Source organism: Parasteatoda tepidariorum, chromosome 10 (assembly GCF_982258835.1).
Source record: "Parasteatoda tepidariorum strain Cologne lab strain chromosome 10, Ptep-v5.0, whole genome shotgun sequence".
Classification (NCBI taxonomy): domain Eukaryota; kingdom Metazoa; phylum Arthropoda; class Arachnida; order Araneae; family Theridiidae; genus Parasteatoda; species Parasteatoda tepidariorum.
The window spans coordinates 6,550,304-6,568,442 of NC_141764.1; the positions used below are offsets into that span (position 1 = coordinate 6,550,304).

At 26.6% G+C, this 18,139-nt stretch overlaps 1 protein-coding gene across 8 annotated transcripts; it reads left to right on the forward strand.

The window, feature by feature from the left end:
- The first annotated feature begins 1,960 nt into the window (after positions 1-1,960).
- On the forward strand, positions 1,961-17,611 carry LOC147802109 (uncharacterized). Of its 8 annotated transcripts, none has more exons than XM_087154160.1 (10): positions 1,961-2,173; positions 3,790-3,925; positions 4,939-5,034; positions 7,347-7,534; positions 7,655-7,743; positions 8,208-8,346; positions 9,383-9,486; positions 12,362-12,437; positions 14,501-14,607; positions 17,522-17,611. In XM_087154160.1, the coding sequence occupies exons 6-9, from the start codon at positions 8,214-8,216 to the stop codon at positions 14,518-14,520; spliced, it is 333 nt and encodes a 110-aa protein (XP_087010286.1). In that variant the 5' UTR covers positions 1,961-2,173; positions 3,790-3,925; positions 4,939-5,034; positions 7,347-7,534; positions 7,655-7,743; positions 8,208-8,213; the 3' UTR covers positions 14,521-14,607; positions 17,522-17,611. The 8 variants fall into 8 exon arrangements, with proteins under 8 accessions (XP_087010286.1, XP_087010288.1, XP_087010281.1 ...); XM_087154162.1 differs by lacking the exon at positions 7,347-7,534 and adding an exon at positions 15,269-15,348; XM_087154155.1 differs by lacking the exon at positions 14,501-14,607.
- The last annotated feature ends 528 nt before the right edge of the window (positions 17,612-18,139 follow it).

Here is an 18,139-nt window from a genome sequence, read left to right on the forward strand (position 1 = left end):
CTAAAATTTAAATTAATTAATAATAAAAAAGGAAATTTCTTCTCAAGTAAGAAAATTTTCAACGTTAAGAATTGTAGGATTGAAGAATTAAACAGTCTATCAAGTCTTATGTGTAGAAATCAATAATTTATGAATTTAAAACTGACTGTTCAGTTACTGTGTACAATTTTATGTTCTCAGTTACAAAAATTAAATATCGCACTAACACACCTGAAAAATTTATAACAGGAAAAAAATGCCTAATTAAACCATAAAGAACGATTTAAACTGATTAATGAAAAACTAGTTCTTTTTGGGCTTTTTTATTGGATCTAATTTCAAAAATAATAATCTGAGATTTTAGAAAATTATTGAGTGGCAAGTGATATTTTTTTAGATTGAAATATGCTTAAGATACAAAAATTATGGCACAAAAAAAACTTTCATGTATGAATAATAATTTTTTATTTAAAAAATAAAACGTTGCGTGCATGCACCATTGGCCAAATCTAAGGCTCCTATATTATCAGAGCTGACCTATCAAGCAATATTGAAGCAAAAAAGTTCGCAAGTTAACGTTATGTTAGTATTGTGCTTATGTTAGCTCTTTGGAGCAAAAATAGATGATGAGTCGGCCTGTCTAATTCAGGGTCTCTAGCCAAATCAATGGACAAACCAGTAGTTGAACAGTAGCTATTTTTTCATGAAATTTGTTATATTTTTGTTTTATATACTGAACGCTCAACTCTTTTCCGTCATGAAAACATAGGATCAATCTTAAAGGGGATAATTATACATTTTCAAAAAGTCGAATTGAATAAAATTAGTGAAAAATATCCTGAACATTTATAAATCGCAAAATGTTATTTTAAAAGCATTTTTTTTTTTTTTTATCTTGAATTAAGCTTTAGATGCTTTTTTTTCTGTAGTGATGCCAATCTTTAGGGTAGATATAAAAAAAATTATGAAATTTTTTAGTTTGATGTAATGAATATGAAAAAAACAATTTTCGAATCAAAATATATTTTCAGAAAATAAAGAAATGTTATCAAAATTAAGGGAGCGCGAAGTATGATTCGAAAATGTTAAAGATTTTAACAAGCAAGTTATACTTAAAAAAATTTACATTTTCTTTTCCTTCAGAAATTTTAATTTTAGTTAAAACACCCCTTTTGACTTTTCCTTAGACCAAGTGTAAGTGTTTGGAAACTTAGAGTTAAAAGAAAAGTTTTAAATACGTTTGTAAAAGTACGTTAAATAAAAGAATAATAGTTTAAAACCACTCTTTTTGTATTATTTTTAGAAAAGTCTTTCACTGCATTCGAATGCAGTGAAAATTGTGAGCAGTATCCTGTTCACAATTTTTAGATTTTGAGTTTCATTAGTTTTCTACATTTTTTGTAATAATTATATTTGTGAATTTTTTTGTATTAATGTTCTAAACAAGTCATGGAGTGACTCTTCAAAGGTATTTCCCTCTTCAAAGAAAAGATAAATTACAATTTAATTGCATTATCAAAAAATTAATTTTTATTATTAAAAAATAAAAAGTAATAATTTATGTCATTTTCTTTAATCTTCTAGCTTCATTAATCTTTAGGTCAGCGAAGTCTCGCTACTATACTCCAAACCACAGTATTTTGACAGGGCTGTCAGAAAGCACGCGAACCTATGATCCCAACCAGTGTCATGGAAACTATCTAACCCCCTCTCCAAAAAGTCCAAACTGTGATGGCAAGTCTGTAAAACTTTCAATACATATTTTCTCTGCCGTTTTTAATATTTCTCCATACCCAAGTGTTTTATTTTAGCCTTTCTAGTTAAAGGATTTCATTTACCAGGTTATGCTTCAAATCTCTGTCTCCCATTCGCGAATTTTTCTTAAACAGTGAGAATGTCCCTTGAGGTTAAACAACGGGTGAGCTAGATGCTTTAGCCATTATTTAAAATTTAAGCTTAAAGAACTCATGTAACAGAAATAGAAGGTCAGAAACGTCGTAATCAAAACAAACTGAATACAAATTTGGCAGAAAATTTAATTTTTTGTTTTTTCAATAAGCTTCGAGAAATGAGATTAAAATTCTCTATTTTTATAAGTCTATGAAGAATGGACCTCATTTAAGAAATCTATCGTCTCTTGGGAATTCCTTTAAAGAACATTAAGCAGTATGCTTTTGATGAAGCTATATGCTTGGTTAGTTTTATTTCCACCCACTAAATGTTTAAATTAGTCATGGAACTAATTTAATCTTTGAGTGGTATACCATGCTTATTGCATTTTCTACTTCAAATCGTATTTTGATATCGTAAATAGAATAGTAATTTTTATAATGAAATACTGTGAAGTATGAATAGTACTCAAAACAACTCTTGAATTCGAAATTATATAGGTTTTATAATTTTGTATAAAACTTAATAATACAAGTATAGTTATTTTAAAAAAGAAATGTAAAAAAACTACATTTCCTGTTGTTATATTAAATTGTAATTTATTTAAATTCAAATATGTTTATGTAGGAACAGATTGCTAAACAATTCTATTTGGCTATTTTTACTATCACCCATTTCATTCAATTTATTTCGGTTTTATTCATTTTTTTTCAATGTCCTGGAAAAAATAAGCTTTCGCCAGTAAATATTCGTAACCATTACCAATCCAAAATTTCTTGACAATCTGGAATAAAAAATTTTGTTTACTATATTTTCCTTTTTTCTCAAGAAAGACCCACTTTCATTTTGCCCATTGGTTTTTGAGCCCACATTTTTTGTTGAAAGTTTTTTGCTTTGGTAAATTCTTTTACCCTTTATAGTTGAAACCATTAGTTTTGTCATATCTTGTATACTACTAACAGCTATGTAATTGATTAAATTGTTCTCAGTTAAAAATTCTTGCAAATAAAAGTTTATTCAGCTAACTTTATTTTTGTTGAAAGAGACAAATTTTTGATTTTTTAAAACTAAGTTTTATTTGCTAAGTTGAATAATTGAAGTTTATTATTTTTGTGAAATATGACTAATTTATTGATATATGCCAATAATACTTACTTTTTTGATGATGCTACTGAAATTAAACATAGTTTTTTTTTTTTTTTTTTTTTTAAAAATTTCTTTAATATATGTTTTATAAAATAATTTTTTGATAATCAAATTTACAACATCGAATTACTATGTTTTGTACAATCTACCTCTCTTTTTTAGTAATTTATTAAATAGCACCCTTCTGTGTTTATCACATTTTTTAATAATTATGAAGCAACAATACTGTGAATTCTGTTTTTTATTAAATTACGTAAACCAAGTTGGAAGATTAGACGAAATAATGATAGGTGGATAGTTGAAAACCCTTAGAATGTAGTAATCATTGATAAAGAAAGGACAGTAGAAAAAAGTCAATTTTTATTTCTGTCTAAAAATTCCCTTTTGAAGAACATTTTCTTTTTTTTTGGGGGGGGGACACACTTTTTTTTTAGATTTAGGTAAAATGTACAAAAATTATTTAAAGAAATTATGCCAGAAGAATGAGATAAAAACACATATATTGCTAGTTTTGATGTAATAAACATGTGTTCAGTTATATATTAAGATTATTTTATAGGTAAATAAACCCTTGATGTACTTATTACAGTTTAGGAAATTTTAAATATTGACTTACTGACCTCTTGGTAGACACTCATTAAGAATTGTATCATTAAGAATTAATCTTCTCTATTATGGAATTATAGAAAAATTATATGATTATAGTCATTACATGTTTATAGTCACTGTCCACTGCAATAAAGTTTCTCATTCAAACTTTTTATTCTTTCACAGGAATGGACACCAGATAAATATATACCAGATTTTTTTTACGATCTCAGACAGCTCTCCTGTATCTGAACGACTTCATCACTGGATTGATTTAACTCTTGGTTATAAATGGTCTCTTAAACAAATGGATTTGTTTTTGGTGTGTTGAAAATCGTATTCATTTTCTGTACTGTGATTTTTAAGTAGCTTTTAGACTTATCACTATCCATATAGATTAGTTTTTCAGGTAAAAATTAAAATAAATAATGTGAGAGTACTAATTTTTTTTTATTTCTTATTAATTAAATTATTTATTAATAATTTAAAGTTTAAATTATTCTTTTATAATGGTTTTAATTTAGGTGGAAGAAAAAAACGAACATGGTAACGTCAACTTAAAATTTTTTTTTTTGAAATCTAATATTATGGTAGATATTCTTGCATTTTGTAGGGGGGAAATACACTAATAATTTCCTTTTAAGCAATTTTGTTAATTATCATCACATTAAAAGAAAATAATAAAAAAGTTGTGAAATCCATAGCAGTAACTACCGGGGGAAAAAAATATTGAAGCGAAATCACGCGAATCGGTTTCTTCGAAAAAGGGTTACTAAATGCGTGTTTTCATTTCAAGATTCAGTTGCTGTAATAAATAATATCAAATTAGTAATATAGGATTTTAAAAACTATGTGAAATCAAAAGTAATAACTAAATAAAAAAATTACTAGAATGAAAATTTCTGCTGAGAAGAAAACCAAAATTATTTACTTCCTAACAGAAAAATCTTTTTTCAGGAACTCGGTATAGTTCTGTGACAATGTTGCCACAGGGGAGAAAAATATCACCCATTAGTATATTTTTAAAATATGTTAAAATACAATCTAGTTAATTCCCACCTGAAAGATTACATATCTTACGAAACTGAAGCTTTACTTTAAGTTTAAATAATTTAAGCTAGTGTATTTTATTTTTCTTGGCGGAAGAGCTTTTAAAAATCAAAATCAGGTTTAAAATGCTTATAATTAGAGATAGGTTACTTTAATATTTCTAAAATGATTTTCATCCTTTGTAATTATTTAGAATTAAAACTTACTATTTATTCCACTTGACATTTTTTTTTCTATTTATACTATGATATAAAACTTATTTAGCATTACTATTTTTGTTTCCAGGGAATGTATGAAAAAATATTTGAGAGAAAGGGGTGATATGGTGCTTGTTTTCCTGCATGCTAAAGTTGCTCAAAAATCATATGGCAGTGAAAAAAGGTAAAAATGTTATTTTTTTCTTTTATAACTTAAAATTATAGTTAAACCTGTATATCATGAACTTGAATTACATTTGTTTTTCTAACGGTGAAGGAGGGGGGGGGGAGACTCCTTTTGATAGCCAAATATTTTATTTCACAAAATATTTATAAAAGGTTCTTATTTTTTGTTGAAAAATTTGGTTATGTTAGAAAATTTGGCTATGTCAGAAGTAACTGTTTTTTGAGGCAAATACGTGCTTTATAAAATTTAAAAGGCCAACACAGTTATTATTTTGGTGAAAATGTTAAACAAATTACCGTTTTCATTCATTAACATATTTTTTTGCTTTCTCTTTGAATTTGTAATGTAGATGTATGACTGTAATTTTATTGCTTTTAAAACTGCTGACGTACAAAATCATGCATTTTTAGGTTTTTTTGCCCTCCCCCATCTGTCTATCTACTTGGAGATGGTTGGAGGAAAAAACAGATAATTTTACCATTGTGTAATTATCATTTATTTTTCTTAAAAATGGAATATGAATAAATAGGCAGTGTTTTTAAGAGATGGTGGTTATTTTTACAGAAAAGGCAAAGAGGGTACATTTATAGGGATCAAAGGGTAGACAGGGCTTCTAAAATTGTTTAAGGAAAACACTGCATAAATCCTACATAGTGATATAAATACATATGAACATAATACATAAATATATACACATCACATGACACTGTCTATAAAATGCCATCCTGGCTTCCATAGTTCTATAAACAAACATTGAAGAAAAAGTTATCTTTAAAAACTCATAAAATTTTTGATATTCTCCCTTATGTATCCACAAAGCTCTTATGTATCCACAATGCATATTTTTATTCGCCAAAGAGTTTAATTTAAAGAAATATTTAATTAAAACTTAATGTTATAAATTTAATTAAAAATTCTTAGCAATATTAACAATCAATATTTCACATAAAACTGAAAATTAAATGAAAATGAAACTTATGAAACATTACCTCACTAGCCCAGACAGCAGTGTCAGATGCTTAAATATTTGTTAGTCTAAATTTGTAATTTTTTTTGTTTTTGTTTTTTTTGTTTCATTAAATCACATTAAGTTTTAAACTCTTAGTTCTATTTACATGTACAAATTCATCAGAGACAACACCTCCCTGTTTAGATATCAAAGTTTAAGTTTTGCACCACTCTGACCTCTTCTGTAAATTTAAGATAGCTGCAAAAACTCACTTTGAACTTAAAATATCGACATTTTGCTTTAAACTGTAACTTCTAAGCTTTTTAAACTATAACTTCTTTCTTCTTAAACTATAACTTAAACAATTAACAGCTTTCCTCTAAATATTTCACTGTTCACTTATTTTGATAGAATGTTTCTATAATTTTTTTAAAAAATTCTAAGTAATAAAGGCTCATAGTTTTACTAGTTCCTTAGTTTTGTGATTAAAGGAGTAAATATGATGTAAGTACTAATTTTTCCAAACATAAAAGTTATTTTAAATTTGTTATTATACATATTTATAATATTATTATATTATTATATTTTATATATAAATGAATGTCTTTGGGCTAAGTCTGTGTGCCAAATGCAATGAAATTTGGCGTATATATAATTCAAAGCACTAAGAAGATCATTGTCAGTGTTATAGCATTCTATGACGAAGTGTTCAAGCGGGATAGGCAAACAAGGAAATTCTGACTAGTTAAGCAGTACCCATTGTTTTGAATTTAACTTTTGACAGTTCAGTTTTTCAACTATTTTAAATATGACATCAGTAGTGATATTTGTTAGCTTACAGATCTATTTGTAAAAAAAGAGTAAGGAGTTTACTGCTAGTACATTGAATTATTTTTTAATTGCTACAGAATAATCATTCAGAATAAATTTATTCTGGCTAAATTTAATCATGACTAAAATTTCTGTGAATGGTGCCCATCACTCAAACCTTTATATGCTATTAGTTTAAGTAAAAGTGAATATTAAATTTAGTTTATGTTTTTTATTCTTCATAACATGAACTACTCATTCCATCAGGGTATGTAAATGTTAAAATACTTGTCAGGAGTTTAGTGATTAGGTTGAAAACTATAAGTATAAAATCTGTCTTCATACTGAACAGTTTATAATAAATTCTGTTATGTACTTGCAACAAACATCAACCCTATTTAGGAAATACAAAGCTTATTAAACATGAACTATTACTAGTTATGTTAATGCAAAAATTGAACAATCAAAAGTTTTTTTCATGTTTCTTAGTTTACATGAATTAAGTACATTCCATTTACCTCTATTTCATTTGGTGATTCTCCTATTGCAGGTTTTATTAAAAAAAAAAACATGGGGTTTTCTTTTTATAAAAATGCTAAATTAGATGACTTCTGGTACTTGTATCAGAAACATTACCAACCATATCATCTATTTAGTTGCACTTGAAATTCATGTTTAAGACAGTATTTTTAAAAACACTTGGCACATCTCGATTGGAATCACCCTACACTATTGGAAGTAAGTTTTGAAATAAATGTTTTTGTTTTATTCACAAAATTAACATTGTAGTTAATTTTTGAAATATTTATCCCTATTCTTCAGTTAACAGAATAAAAATTTTACTATTCTATGTTTCAGTTATTGTTTCCACGTGAAGAGGATGAAATAATAGCCCATTCAAAACTTTTAGACAACTTAAAAACTGCCCTAAGGATGCAACCAAATAGGTAAAAGTTAAAATCCTTTTTGCACAAGTATTGTATTGATATTTAATGGTATATATAATATAATACCACTAATTAAAATATAAGTATTTTAGTGATTAACTAGGGCATCTACAATAAATCCCAAAAGGGTGTTTGACCTCTTTAGTAATTCTGTTCTAAATTTGAAATTTTATGGGTTGTAGTACATTCTTAATTTGCTCCCACATGGATTTAAATTAATTTCATTAAATTTTTTCTGCTTACAATTTATAATTTGTTCTCAAATGAAAATGTCTTTTGTGAATACAATAAATACATAGTAAAAGCTTGATTAGCCAGAATGTGTGTGAATTCTGAAAATTATGATTACTTGAGATAAATTAAGGTAAGTAAGGCAAAGATCATGTATATAATATTAAGCATATACATGGACTTTGCCTTACTATTGAACCCCTTTATTTAATTCATAATTTTTTTTAATGTAGCTTGAGATGGAAAAACAACAAAGGACTCAAGTAGAAAATTTGGCAAAAGCTGGATGTTTATCTGATGATGCTAAAGCTGGAATAACCCCAGCACCTGGAATAGTACCATGTCCTCCACCACCACCTCCATTTCGTATCGGTAAAACAGCTTTTATTTCACATAAATACAATATGTGTTAATGCATTCAATTTCAATATAATATTCTGTTATCACTGTTATCCAGTCAAGACACAAAATTCTGTCACACTTTTTAGTAGTTAAATGAAAATTTTTAAAGTATTTATTCTTTGAAATGGTTTTATATACAACCATAAGTACATTAGGGAAAATAGGATTGTTTGAAAATATTGAATTTTGTTAGAATGACATGTAAGGAAAAAGACAGTACAGTTTTGAGGTGAAAACTTTGCATATATTAACTAAAACTTTTTCAATTTTCAGGAACTTCCATTATAAAGCAGACAATTTTTAAAATTATGCTCTCTGTCAATCCTACACTTAAATAATATTCCAAGCCAAAATTTCTCTTGGTGATGATGCACATCGTTAACAATCTCTTAACCCCAAGTTGTTGACTATGATATAAAACCACAAATATATCGAGGCATATAAAATTGTTGATAAATATTGAATTTTCTGAAAATGTTAGGTAATAAAAAAAAGAAACAGTTTTAAGGGAAAAATTATTCATTTATTAACTTAGTTTGCCATTCATACAAATAAAGAAAAACCCATTATAAATTTAACAAATGACATAAATTTTAAAACTGTAGTCTCTGGCAATTATGCACATAAATGACAGTCTTTAGACTTAAAAATTGTTTCTTGGTTGGAAAAACATTCATGTAAAAAGAGATGATTTCAATGAAATCTAAGTCTCCTTCTTAGCTTCATGCAGTTTTATGTGCTTTTATGATTTCTTAGCTGCAAACTTTACTGCATCAAAAAATCAATCACTGCCCCTTGTTATTCAATGTTAGTGTATAGCTAAGAAATTTTTGCACAAAATTACCCAGGAGCTCAATGCTTATAGGGTCAAGTGAATTCTGAACAAATATTTTAGTATGGTAATTTTTCAACTGTTTTTATTTGTAGAAATTTTATTGAATATTATGTTTTTTTGTGTCTCTTTGATTTATTATTGTGATTATTTTCTGTATGAATAATTTTTTAGGCTCATTAAATGAGAAACCTTTAAATTTGTCAAGAGTGATGTCTAAAAATATTCCTCAGCCATCAAATCCTTTGAAATCCTTTAATTGGTGTAAACTACCAGAAGTAAGAAAAACAAACTTGCTTATTAATATACATTTCAAAAAAATAATTTATAAGTGTATAACCAATGTTATTTGAACCGTTTGGGAAAACTGTACAAAGATTTGATAAGACATTTTGTGCTTATCAAAAACAGCAGGTAACATTTTCATAAAAATTAGTAAAATAATTTTTTTCTCTGATTGCATTGGATTTAATGTATAAAATTGAACTTAGATTGAAATTAAAAATATATTCTGTGTTTTTTTTTTCAATTTCTTTGTGTTTGTTCATAGGTAATATTTCTTTTAAGTTATGAAGTATTTCAAATTTTGATAAGTTTCTACTGAAATTTATTCTCAGTGCATAACTCTTGAACGATCGTAAATATTGAGATTTTCTGTTTATTTCTAATTTGAAAACTGTGATGAAATATACATACACATGTATATCAGGGTTGGGTTTTTGACGTCAAAAAGTGGTTTTTGACGTCAAAAAGTGGTGTAAACTACCAGAAGTAAGAAAAACAAACTTGCTTATTAATATACATTTCAAAAAAATAATTTATAAGTGTATAACCAATGTTATTTGAACCGTTTGGGAAAACTGTACAAAGATTTGATAAGACATTTTGTGCTTATCAAAAACAGCAGGTAACATTTTCATAAAAATTAGTAAAATAATTTTTTTCTCTGATTGCATTGGATTTAATGTATAAAATTGAACTTAGATTGAAATTAAAAATATATTCTGTGTTTTTTTTTTCAATTTCTTTGTGTTTGTTCATAGGTAATATTTCTTTTAAGTTATGAAGTATTTCAAATTTTGATAAGTTTCTACTGAAATTTATTCTCAGTGCATAACTCTTGAACGATCGTAAATATTGAGATTTTCTGTTTATTTCTAATTTGAAAACTGTGATGAAATATACATACACATGTATATCAGGGTTGGGTTTTTGACGTCAAAAAGTGGTTTTTGACGTCAAAAAGTGGTTTTTGACATGACAAGGGTATAATACTGGTTTAAACCGTCAAAAACCCGTCAAAAATGTCAAAAACTAAAGTTTGCCAAAAAAATATATACACTTCAAAACTACCAACAGTTGCCATGCATTATATTGAAATTTAATTATACTATAGGTAATCAGCAGGTTTTAAAATATTTTTTAATTAAAATTAATGTAAAATAACAGATTTAAAATCTCAGAAATTTATATTCAAATGCATGTGCAGAAAAATTTTGCACAAAATTTTTTTAAATATTTATATTTTGAAAAAAAAAATTTTTTTTTTGATACTTAAGAAAATTAAAAGTTTATTACTATGCATTTTTGACATATAAGGAACATATAACTAATATTTATAAGGAACTTACAAGTTATGTTGTATAAAAACAAACTTGATACAAGTGTATGAAAATTTTTTTTTAATGTTATACCGAATATCTTTATTATCCAGTATGTTAATTTGAATTTAAAAGTAGTTATATTTGTGAATAATGATAAATATAATTCATATTGTTTATTATATTTATTTATAATTATTACACTTATCATTTTAAAACAATTTTTACCTCTTAATTTTTTCCCCCCACTTGTATTAAGAATACAAATAATGCGTATCTTGAAAGCAAGAAGTAATTATTCAACAGCTGAATATTTAGATATTCAACAAAACTATGTATATAGTATTCAGCAAAATGAAATTCACAAGTATTTGGATAAACTAAATTTTCAGTATAGTAAATGAATAGGCTGAATATACTGTAAATCGACACTAACTACTCTGTGTATTTAACAGAAAGCACTTAAATTTGTATTGTTTTATGTTAAAAAGATTATTAAGAAGATTTAAAAGAATATTAAAAAGATTTTTCTTTAAAAGATGTCTAATGTGCAAAACTGCTAATGTTTATCTTTAAAAATGTCTAATTTTTAGTATATTCTATACCAGGGGTCGGCAACCTGTTTGTCCTTAAGGGCGCAATAATAAATTTAAAAATCACCGAGGGCGCATATTTTACAGATAATCATGCCCAATCCTAAACTCAACTGACTACTTGCTGTATATCGCCGTTTGACAAGAGTTAAGTAAATCGCTCTGGCTATCATACATTTACATTAGTCCAGCGAGGGCGCATTAAAAATCGATCGAGGGCGCCATGGCGCCCGCGGTCGCCGCGTTGCCTACCCCTGATCTATACTATACACTAAATTTGGTTATAAATAAATTTCTTAATAATATCACTGCAGATTTTCAATAACACATGAAAATGAATACATAATATTACAAAAGATGTGAGCTTTCAAAAGTACAAGATTTTGGTTACTATTCAAAATATAAGTGTTTCTTCAAAATTTTAAATTAATTTTTTCTAGAACATATTTAGAAACACTATCCTTTATAAAAAATATATAAATTTTATGTATTAATTAAATTTCACATATGACTATAGGTTTTTGACATTTTTGACAGTGAGGTTTTTGACGTGACGGTTTAAACCATGGTTTAAACTGTCAAAAACTGTCACATGTCAAAAACCTGCCAACCCTGATGTATATGTAGTAAAGAAATAGGAATTACTCTACATTATTGTTAATTTTAAAAGATTATTACGTTTGGTTTGTGAAAATTAGTCATGTCAGTTTTTCTTTGAAGCAGCTTTTCTATATTAGTTAGGTTTCAAAATTAAAAAAAAAAAAATTTAAACACACCCTAATTAACAAGTCTCAACCTTTTCTTAAAAAAAAAATATCAGTCTCTTTGATCTATCCTTGCATTACAGAAAATTAAAAGCTATTATAAACGTATACATTTATATTATATAAGTGTACATTTTGCATATTTTAAATGAATGCCTATTATGCTTTTTTTAAGTACTTGTTATTAATTTGTAGTGCATTGGTTCAGTTATAGAAGATATACCAGCAGTGGTGACTAAAGCCAAATCAAGAGAACTCTCTGTCATTGATGGTAGGCATGTTCAAAATTGTACAATATTGTTATCAAAATTAAGACTCTCAAATGAAGAAATTTGTAGAACAATTCTTAGTATGGATAGTAAGGAACAGTTACCAAAAGATATGGTTGAGCAGATAATTGGTCTTTATATATAAGTATGTATATTAAGGGGGAAGAACAGTTTAAGTCAATTTTTCTCAAAAAAGGATACTTGGATCTCCATCTGTTGCATTTTGAGCATTGCTAAGTTTTGACAAAGTAATCATGTGAAAAATAGTCTCTTTCTGGGTGTTATTACACAGTGAAGAAGGACGGTACTATGCTAAAACCCTACCTTTCCACACGCAAAATCATCTTTCTTTGTATCAGCTTTCTCATTTCGCTTAAACTGTTCTTCCCTTGTAGGTTTCATATGTTATAGGTCAGTCGAAAAATTCAATTATTTGCTATGGATTCTCTGATATTTTCTAATCAGTCTGACTGTTTTTAGGTTTATAACAATAAACTTCTTTTCTTAAATGTTCTTTTTTAATGTTTCTGCAAATTAAGTTTACTTGGAATTTGAATATTGTAATAATTTTTTGCATTGTAACTAAATAAATAATCAATTTAAATTAATTTCTAATGATTGAGGCCTCTGGTTACCCATCAGCTACTGGTTCTTTTGACCATTGATGCTATCCTCTTTTTTTTTAAAACACAATATTACCAAAGTAGCAACTAATATTAGATAACATCAGAAAATCAATAAAATCTAATGTTATCTTGCATAACTTCTAATATTAAAAAGATACAAAAAGTCACTGTTTGCATTAGTTTTGATGCTATATGATGTTAGATTTTGTATTCTGATATTATCTTGCATTGCTTTTTATTTTTTGGAGTAAGCCAGAGGAAGATTTGGATGGTAGTAGAATAGTTAGGTGATATAGTTTTAATTAATTTTCTGTATTGCTGTTAAGCAGTAAAACATAGAACAATAGTTTTTATAATGTCATTCCATGTATTATTTACTTAGCAATACAGAAATACTAAATAAAATTATATTAGCTAAATAATACTAAATAAAATTATATAAAATTATATTATTATAAATTATAAAATTATATTCCATTACCATCCATTTTCCTCCTTCCTACTCCAAAGTATATCTTTTGTTCTTATGTTATATTATGATTTTTTTTTTGAATATTTCAAATTTATTTAAGAAATAATACTATATCTCAACTTTTATTTTTCATACATTTCTTCATACAACTTTTATTCTTCATACATAATCTTATTCTTCTTGCAATGTTTGTAAAACATGCTTTAAAAAAGTCGTAATTTAAGCCATTTGCAATTTGATAATTATCATTCATTATTTAGATTCTGAAACTACATAATAAAAAACCACCCTATTTACGAGTTAAATTTACGTTTGAATTAGTTGAAAATTTATCTTAATTTTTTTTTCTCGTGAAATTTAACTATGTCAGTCATTTCCAAAAATATTAAAATAAAATTATATCTAGAGTTTATAAATTGTTGTTTTTGTAATAATTGAGACAATGGATTTTTTTTTTAAAATTCAAATTATTTTATTGCATTGTTTTCTTGCTATAAACTGTTTTTTTAGTGATTGTTCTAGGGAATGTTTTCTTACACTGTGGTAAATTAAAACGGCTTTTTCATTCTAACTTAAAAATTCGCTGTGCTACTTGTCCAGCCATGCACCCTTCAAGAAGTAAGTCTTCAGTACAAAAAAAAAGCTGTATGGTGGCCATTTTGTATAATAACGCACCAGAAGAAATTTTTTTTTTACAGTACATTGCTTGATGCCAAGGATCTTTTTCAGAATGTTGTTTAATTCAGCTATCTCCCTCAAAAAATTTCTCAAGCAATACTGATTTTTTTCACCACTTAAGTTACCTCACTGTAAATTTTAAGTTGCAACTCATATTGCATATATTTTTTTTACTTCATTTTTGCAAGAATTTTAAAACTATTTATAAAGTACATAAATTACGTAGCAACCTGTATGTTACTCTTTTTCTTGTAATTTTTTATTTAATATCATTATTCTTGTTTTAAAGCTTTTGAAGTTTATGCCTAGTCATGAGGAAAAAGTCCTTTTGAAAGAACATAGCATAGAAATTGACAATATGGCTAGATCTGATAGATTTTTATTTGAAATAAGCAAGTATGCCTTATTTTTTTCTATTAAGTGATTTTGTTAAAAGCTAAATTTAAGGTATATCTTTTTCTACTGAAAATAAAAATTTAACTAAATTATTTCTGCAATATTTATAATTGAATTATAATACAATAAAGCTGGAAATATCATAAAAATCCATCTGTTCGCCAAAATGAATTTTTTTTCCTGAAAATTACCAGTCTCATATTGAATTAATTTATCCCGCCATTCCCCAATTTAATATTAAATCCCAAGTGACTTAATATTAGAAAATAATTTCTTTTGGTAGTCTCAGTTAATTATCAAAGTTCCTTGTTAAGAAAAACTTTTTTAACTTTTTTGCTGCATTAAACCACCATTTTTTAAAAAGGGCAAAATAAAAAAAAAATTATAGTACAGTAAAGCATATTCTTTATGTCTGTCAGGGGACTGATATATTATCAGTGTATAAACCAACGGACATATAACTTAAAAGGAAACAAAATGCAAATTCACCATTGAAATAAAAATTTTAATAATGACTTGATGGGAGCATTAGTTGTCAACCTAATATTAATGATGTAGAAAACAATCAACATGGTTATTAATATAGTTAACAAAACACCTGTTACAATTATCTCTCAGTGAAATTGTTTTGTGTGCTTTTAAAAAATTTTTTGATTTGTAGGAATGTTTCTAAAAACCGTGCTCAGAGATATGAGATTTCAATAATGAAGTTCTTTTTAAAGTTTCTATACAAAGTTTTTTGTGAGTACTGATCTTTCATGCATATCTCATTCTTTTTCAGCGAATAATTTAATCCCTACTCCCTATTCTTAACTGCTACTTTTTTATGGGACTTACTTAGTTGAAATTAGGGGGGAGGGGAGGATTCCTTTTGTGAGCCTTGCTTAGAACTTTATGAATCCAGGCGAAATAATTATATACTTCAAAAAAATGAGACATGTAACCAATTGTTTTTTTAACATAAAAAAAAATTAAGATGCATAGATTAAGAATAAACTGGAAATACTATGAAATGACAAATAAATGAAAGAGATAAATAAAAGTTATAATGAAATAACTGATGATAATGGTAATAATAAATGTTAATAAGGGAAAAGGATAAGTGAGGAACATAAAAATAATGCTTTACTGTATATAAAAATAAAGTTTGTAAGAAATACATATTAATCGCTTAAGACAAATGAAAATAATAGCTAAATTTAACTTTTACATCTAAGCAGCTTTTAAAAATAGATCAGAGCAGTTTGGATTTCATCAAAATTTTTTAATAATGAATTTAAAAATTAATTTAAATGAAAAATTTATAGTATCTTGTTTGTATTTTTCAACAAGCAGGAAATTTTTTTATTAAAAATATGTTATATAAATATTTTAAATGTACGGTTTATTTGAGGGTGATAAAGTATATAAATTGTTTTATTGTGGCTCCTTGCCAAATAAAGTTTCCATTTTGCCATCACAATAAAATTGTATATATTTTTAAAAAAGTGTGACCTTAGATTTTTAAATAGAAAATGCTATTTTTTTAGTTTATTACAATTCACAGGTCCTGTATATATTTCAATCCGAAATCTTCTTTTTTAACTTTTTTAATGTTATTATTGAAGTTATAGTTTATTTAAATTAAATGTACTTGAAACATTTGTAATTATTTAAATCAGTGTTTCCCAAACTTATGACTTTTGTGTAACTTTTTTAAATTTCTCGTAACGCTGTTTACCACTGATAAAAAAATGAATGGATTTTTTTACTATAAAAAAATGGCACTAAAGTTAAAAATCACATCTGGCTGTTGATACCACTAATTATTAACTGTTATCTCTGCAAAAAATAGTCAATAGAAAAATACTTAATCATAAAGTTTCATGGCTAGTTTTATTTTTAAATAAAATGTTTTGAAATTTTCGTTTGTTGCAAGATATTTTGCATAAGAATGTGTACCCCAGGAGTGAAAGCGAGACGGAAAAGAGGAAAGTCTGGTAGAAAAACCATTTAAGTTATTGCTAGTTTTCGACAGGAGTTTACTTTAAAACTATTCAACAACTTCTTCTTTATCTTGGAAAAGAAGCAGTTTTACTTATATCTTAAAACTATAGAAGAAATATTGATAGTTACAGATATTTTATTTTTCTCGAAAAAATGCTAGAATAAAATGTCTTTCGTAGCAGTTTTTGCTCTTTTCCGTCTTACTATATAAGGGCTTTCAGCCTTTGTGTACCCCCGCTGAACTGTTCCCGTACCCCTGGGGGTACGCATACCACACTTTGGGAAACACTGATTTAAATTGTCAATTAGTTGTCTTTATTTAAAAGTATTTCCGTAGCTTTATGAAACAAAATTGAAAAAGTAGAATCATGTTGAATTAATTAAAATTAAATACTTTTGATTGTTAACTTTGTCATCTGGCTGCAAAAAATTCATATCCTTGCTGACATTAGGGCGGAATTCAGCTAAATTTTCGCAATTACAATGGCTCACTCAATCCAATCAGAAACCTGTAATTTTGTAAACATATTGCATTTTGCTATACGCAAAAATACAGGCTTTTGATTGACCACATTTTTCCATCGTATTTGTGAAAATTTAACTGAATTCCGCACTAGAAAGTCATGAATTAACAAAATATAAATTTTTCTTTTGTGTTCATATGATAAATTTATGAAGGAGTTAACATAAAACTGACTGATTCTACACTGTACGCATATTTTGTTAAAAAAAGTTCATTAATGAAGGAAACCTAAAATAAAGTTTTAATTCGGTTTAGGGTGCCCCTCTGATGTGGGGATCGGGGCAACTGCCCCTCATGCCCCTGCAATTGTCAGTCTTTGAGTGTTTGACTGAGTAATGCTGTTATTTTTCTAATAAATAAATAGCAATAACTAATTTCATTCACTTTAAATATTTTTCTTTTCAGAATTATTCATTATGAACAAAGAATTCAAACTTTATTCTACAAAAAAATAAATTGCAAGAAAGAGTGAGTGACTCAAAAGCAAAAATAGAGGTATTTTCTTATTATAATTTATTGTCAAAAAATGAAAAATTTGTATTTAAAATTATTCCCATCATTTTTACAATGGTTTTATTTTTTTTTTAAAGAACGTTTTTCTAATTTTAGTGCTCAAAGTTATTTTTTTAATGATAAGGATATTTTTTTTCCATTTGAAGTTATAAAAAAAATTCTTCAACATTAAATATTTTATATTAGGTCATTAACAATACATCTTTTTTATAAAAATATACATAACTTTAATTTTTATACTTGTTGGTGGAATAAGTGAGCATCAGATATAATTCTAATTTTATTCTCAATACTCATTTTTTATGATGTTTAAATTTTCTCATTCAAACCCTGCTTTGGAATAGATATTTTTTAGAATCAGGGCTGATTGTGCTCCGGAAAAATCCGGATTTTTCGTTAACAGTGATCCGGAAGTTTCCGGAGATCGAAGGTCCAGACGTTTAAAAAAATAATTGATCACAGAAGTTTCCGGAAATCAAATTTTCAAAGGTGGAACTTAAAAACACAGTT

Bases quoted from the DNA above. Each gene is read 5' to 3' on its own strand.
- LOC147802109 (XM_087154155.1), top strand. From the start codon at position 8,214: ATGGAAAAACAACAAAGGACTCAAGTAGAAAATTTGGCAAAAGCTGGA. The intron at 9,487-12,361 runs GTAAGAAAAACA...ATTAATTTGTAG, and splicing joins ATTGGTGTAAACTACCAGAA to TGCATTGGTTCAGTTATAGA. The intron at 12,438-17,521 runs GTAGGCATGTTC...TTTTCTTTTCAG, and splicing joins AGAACTCTCTGTCATTGATG to AATTATTCATTATGAACAAA.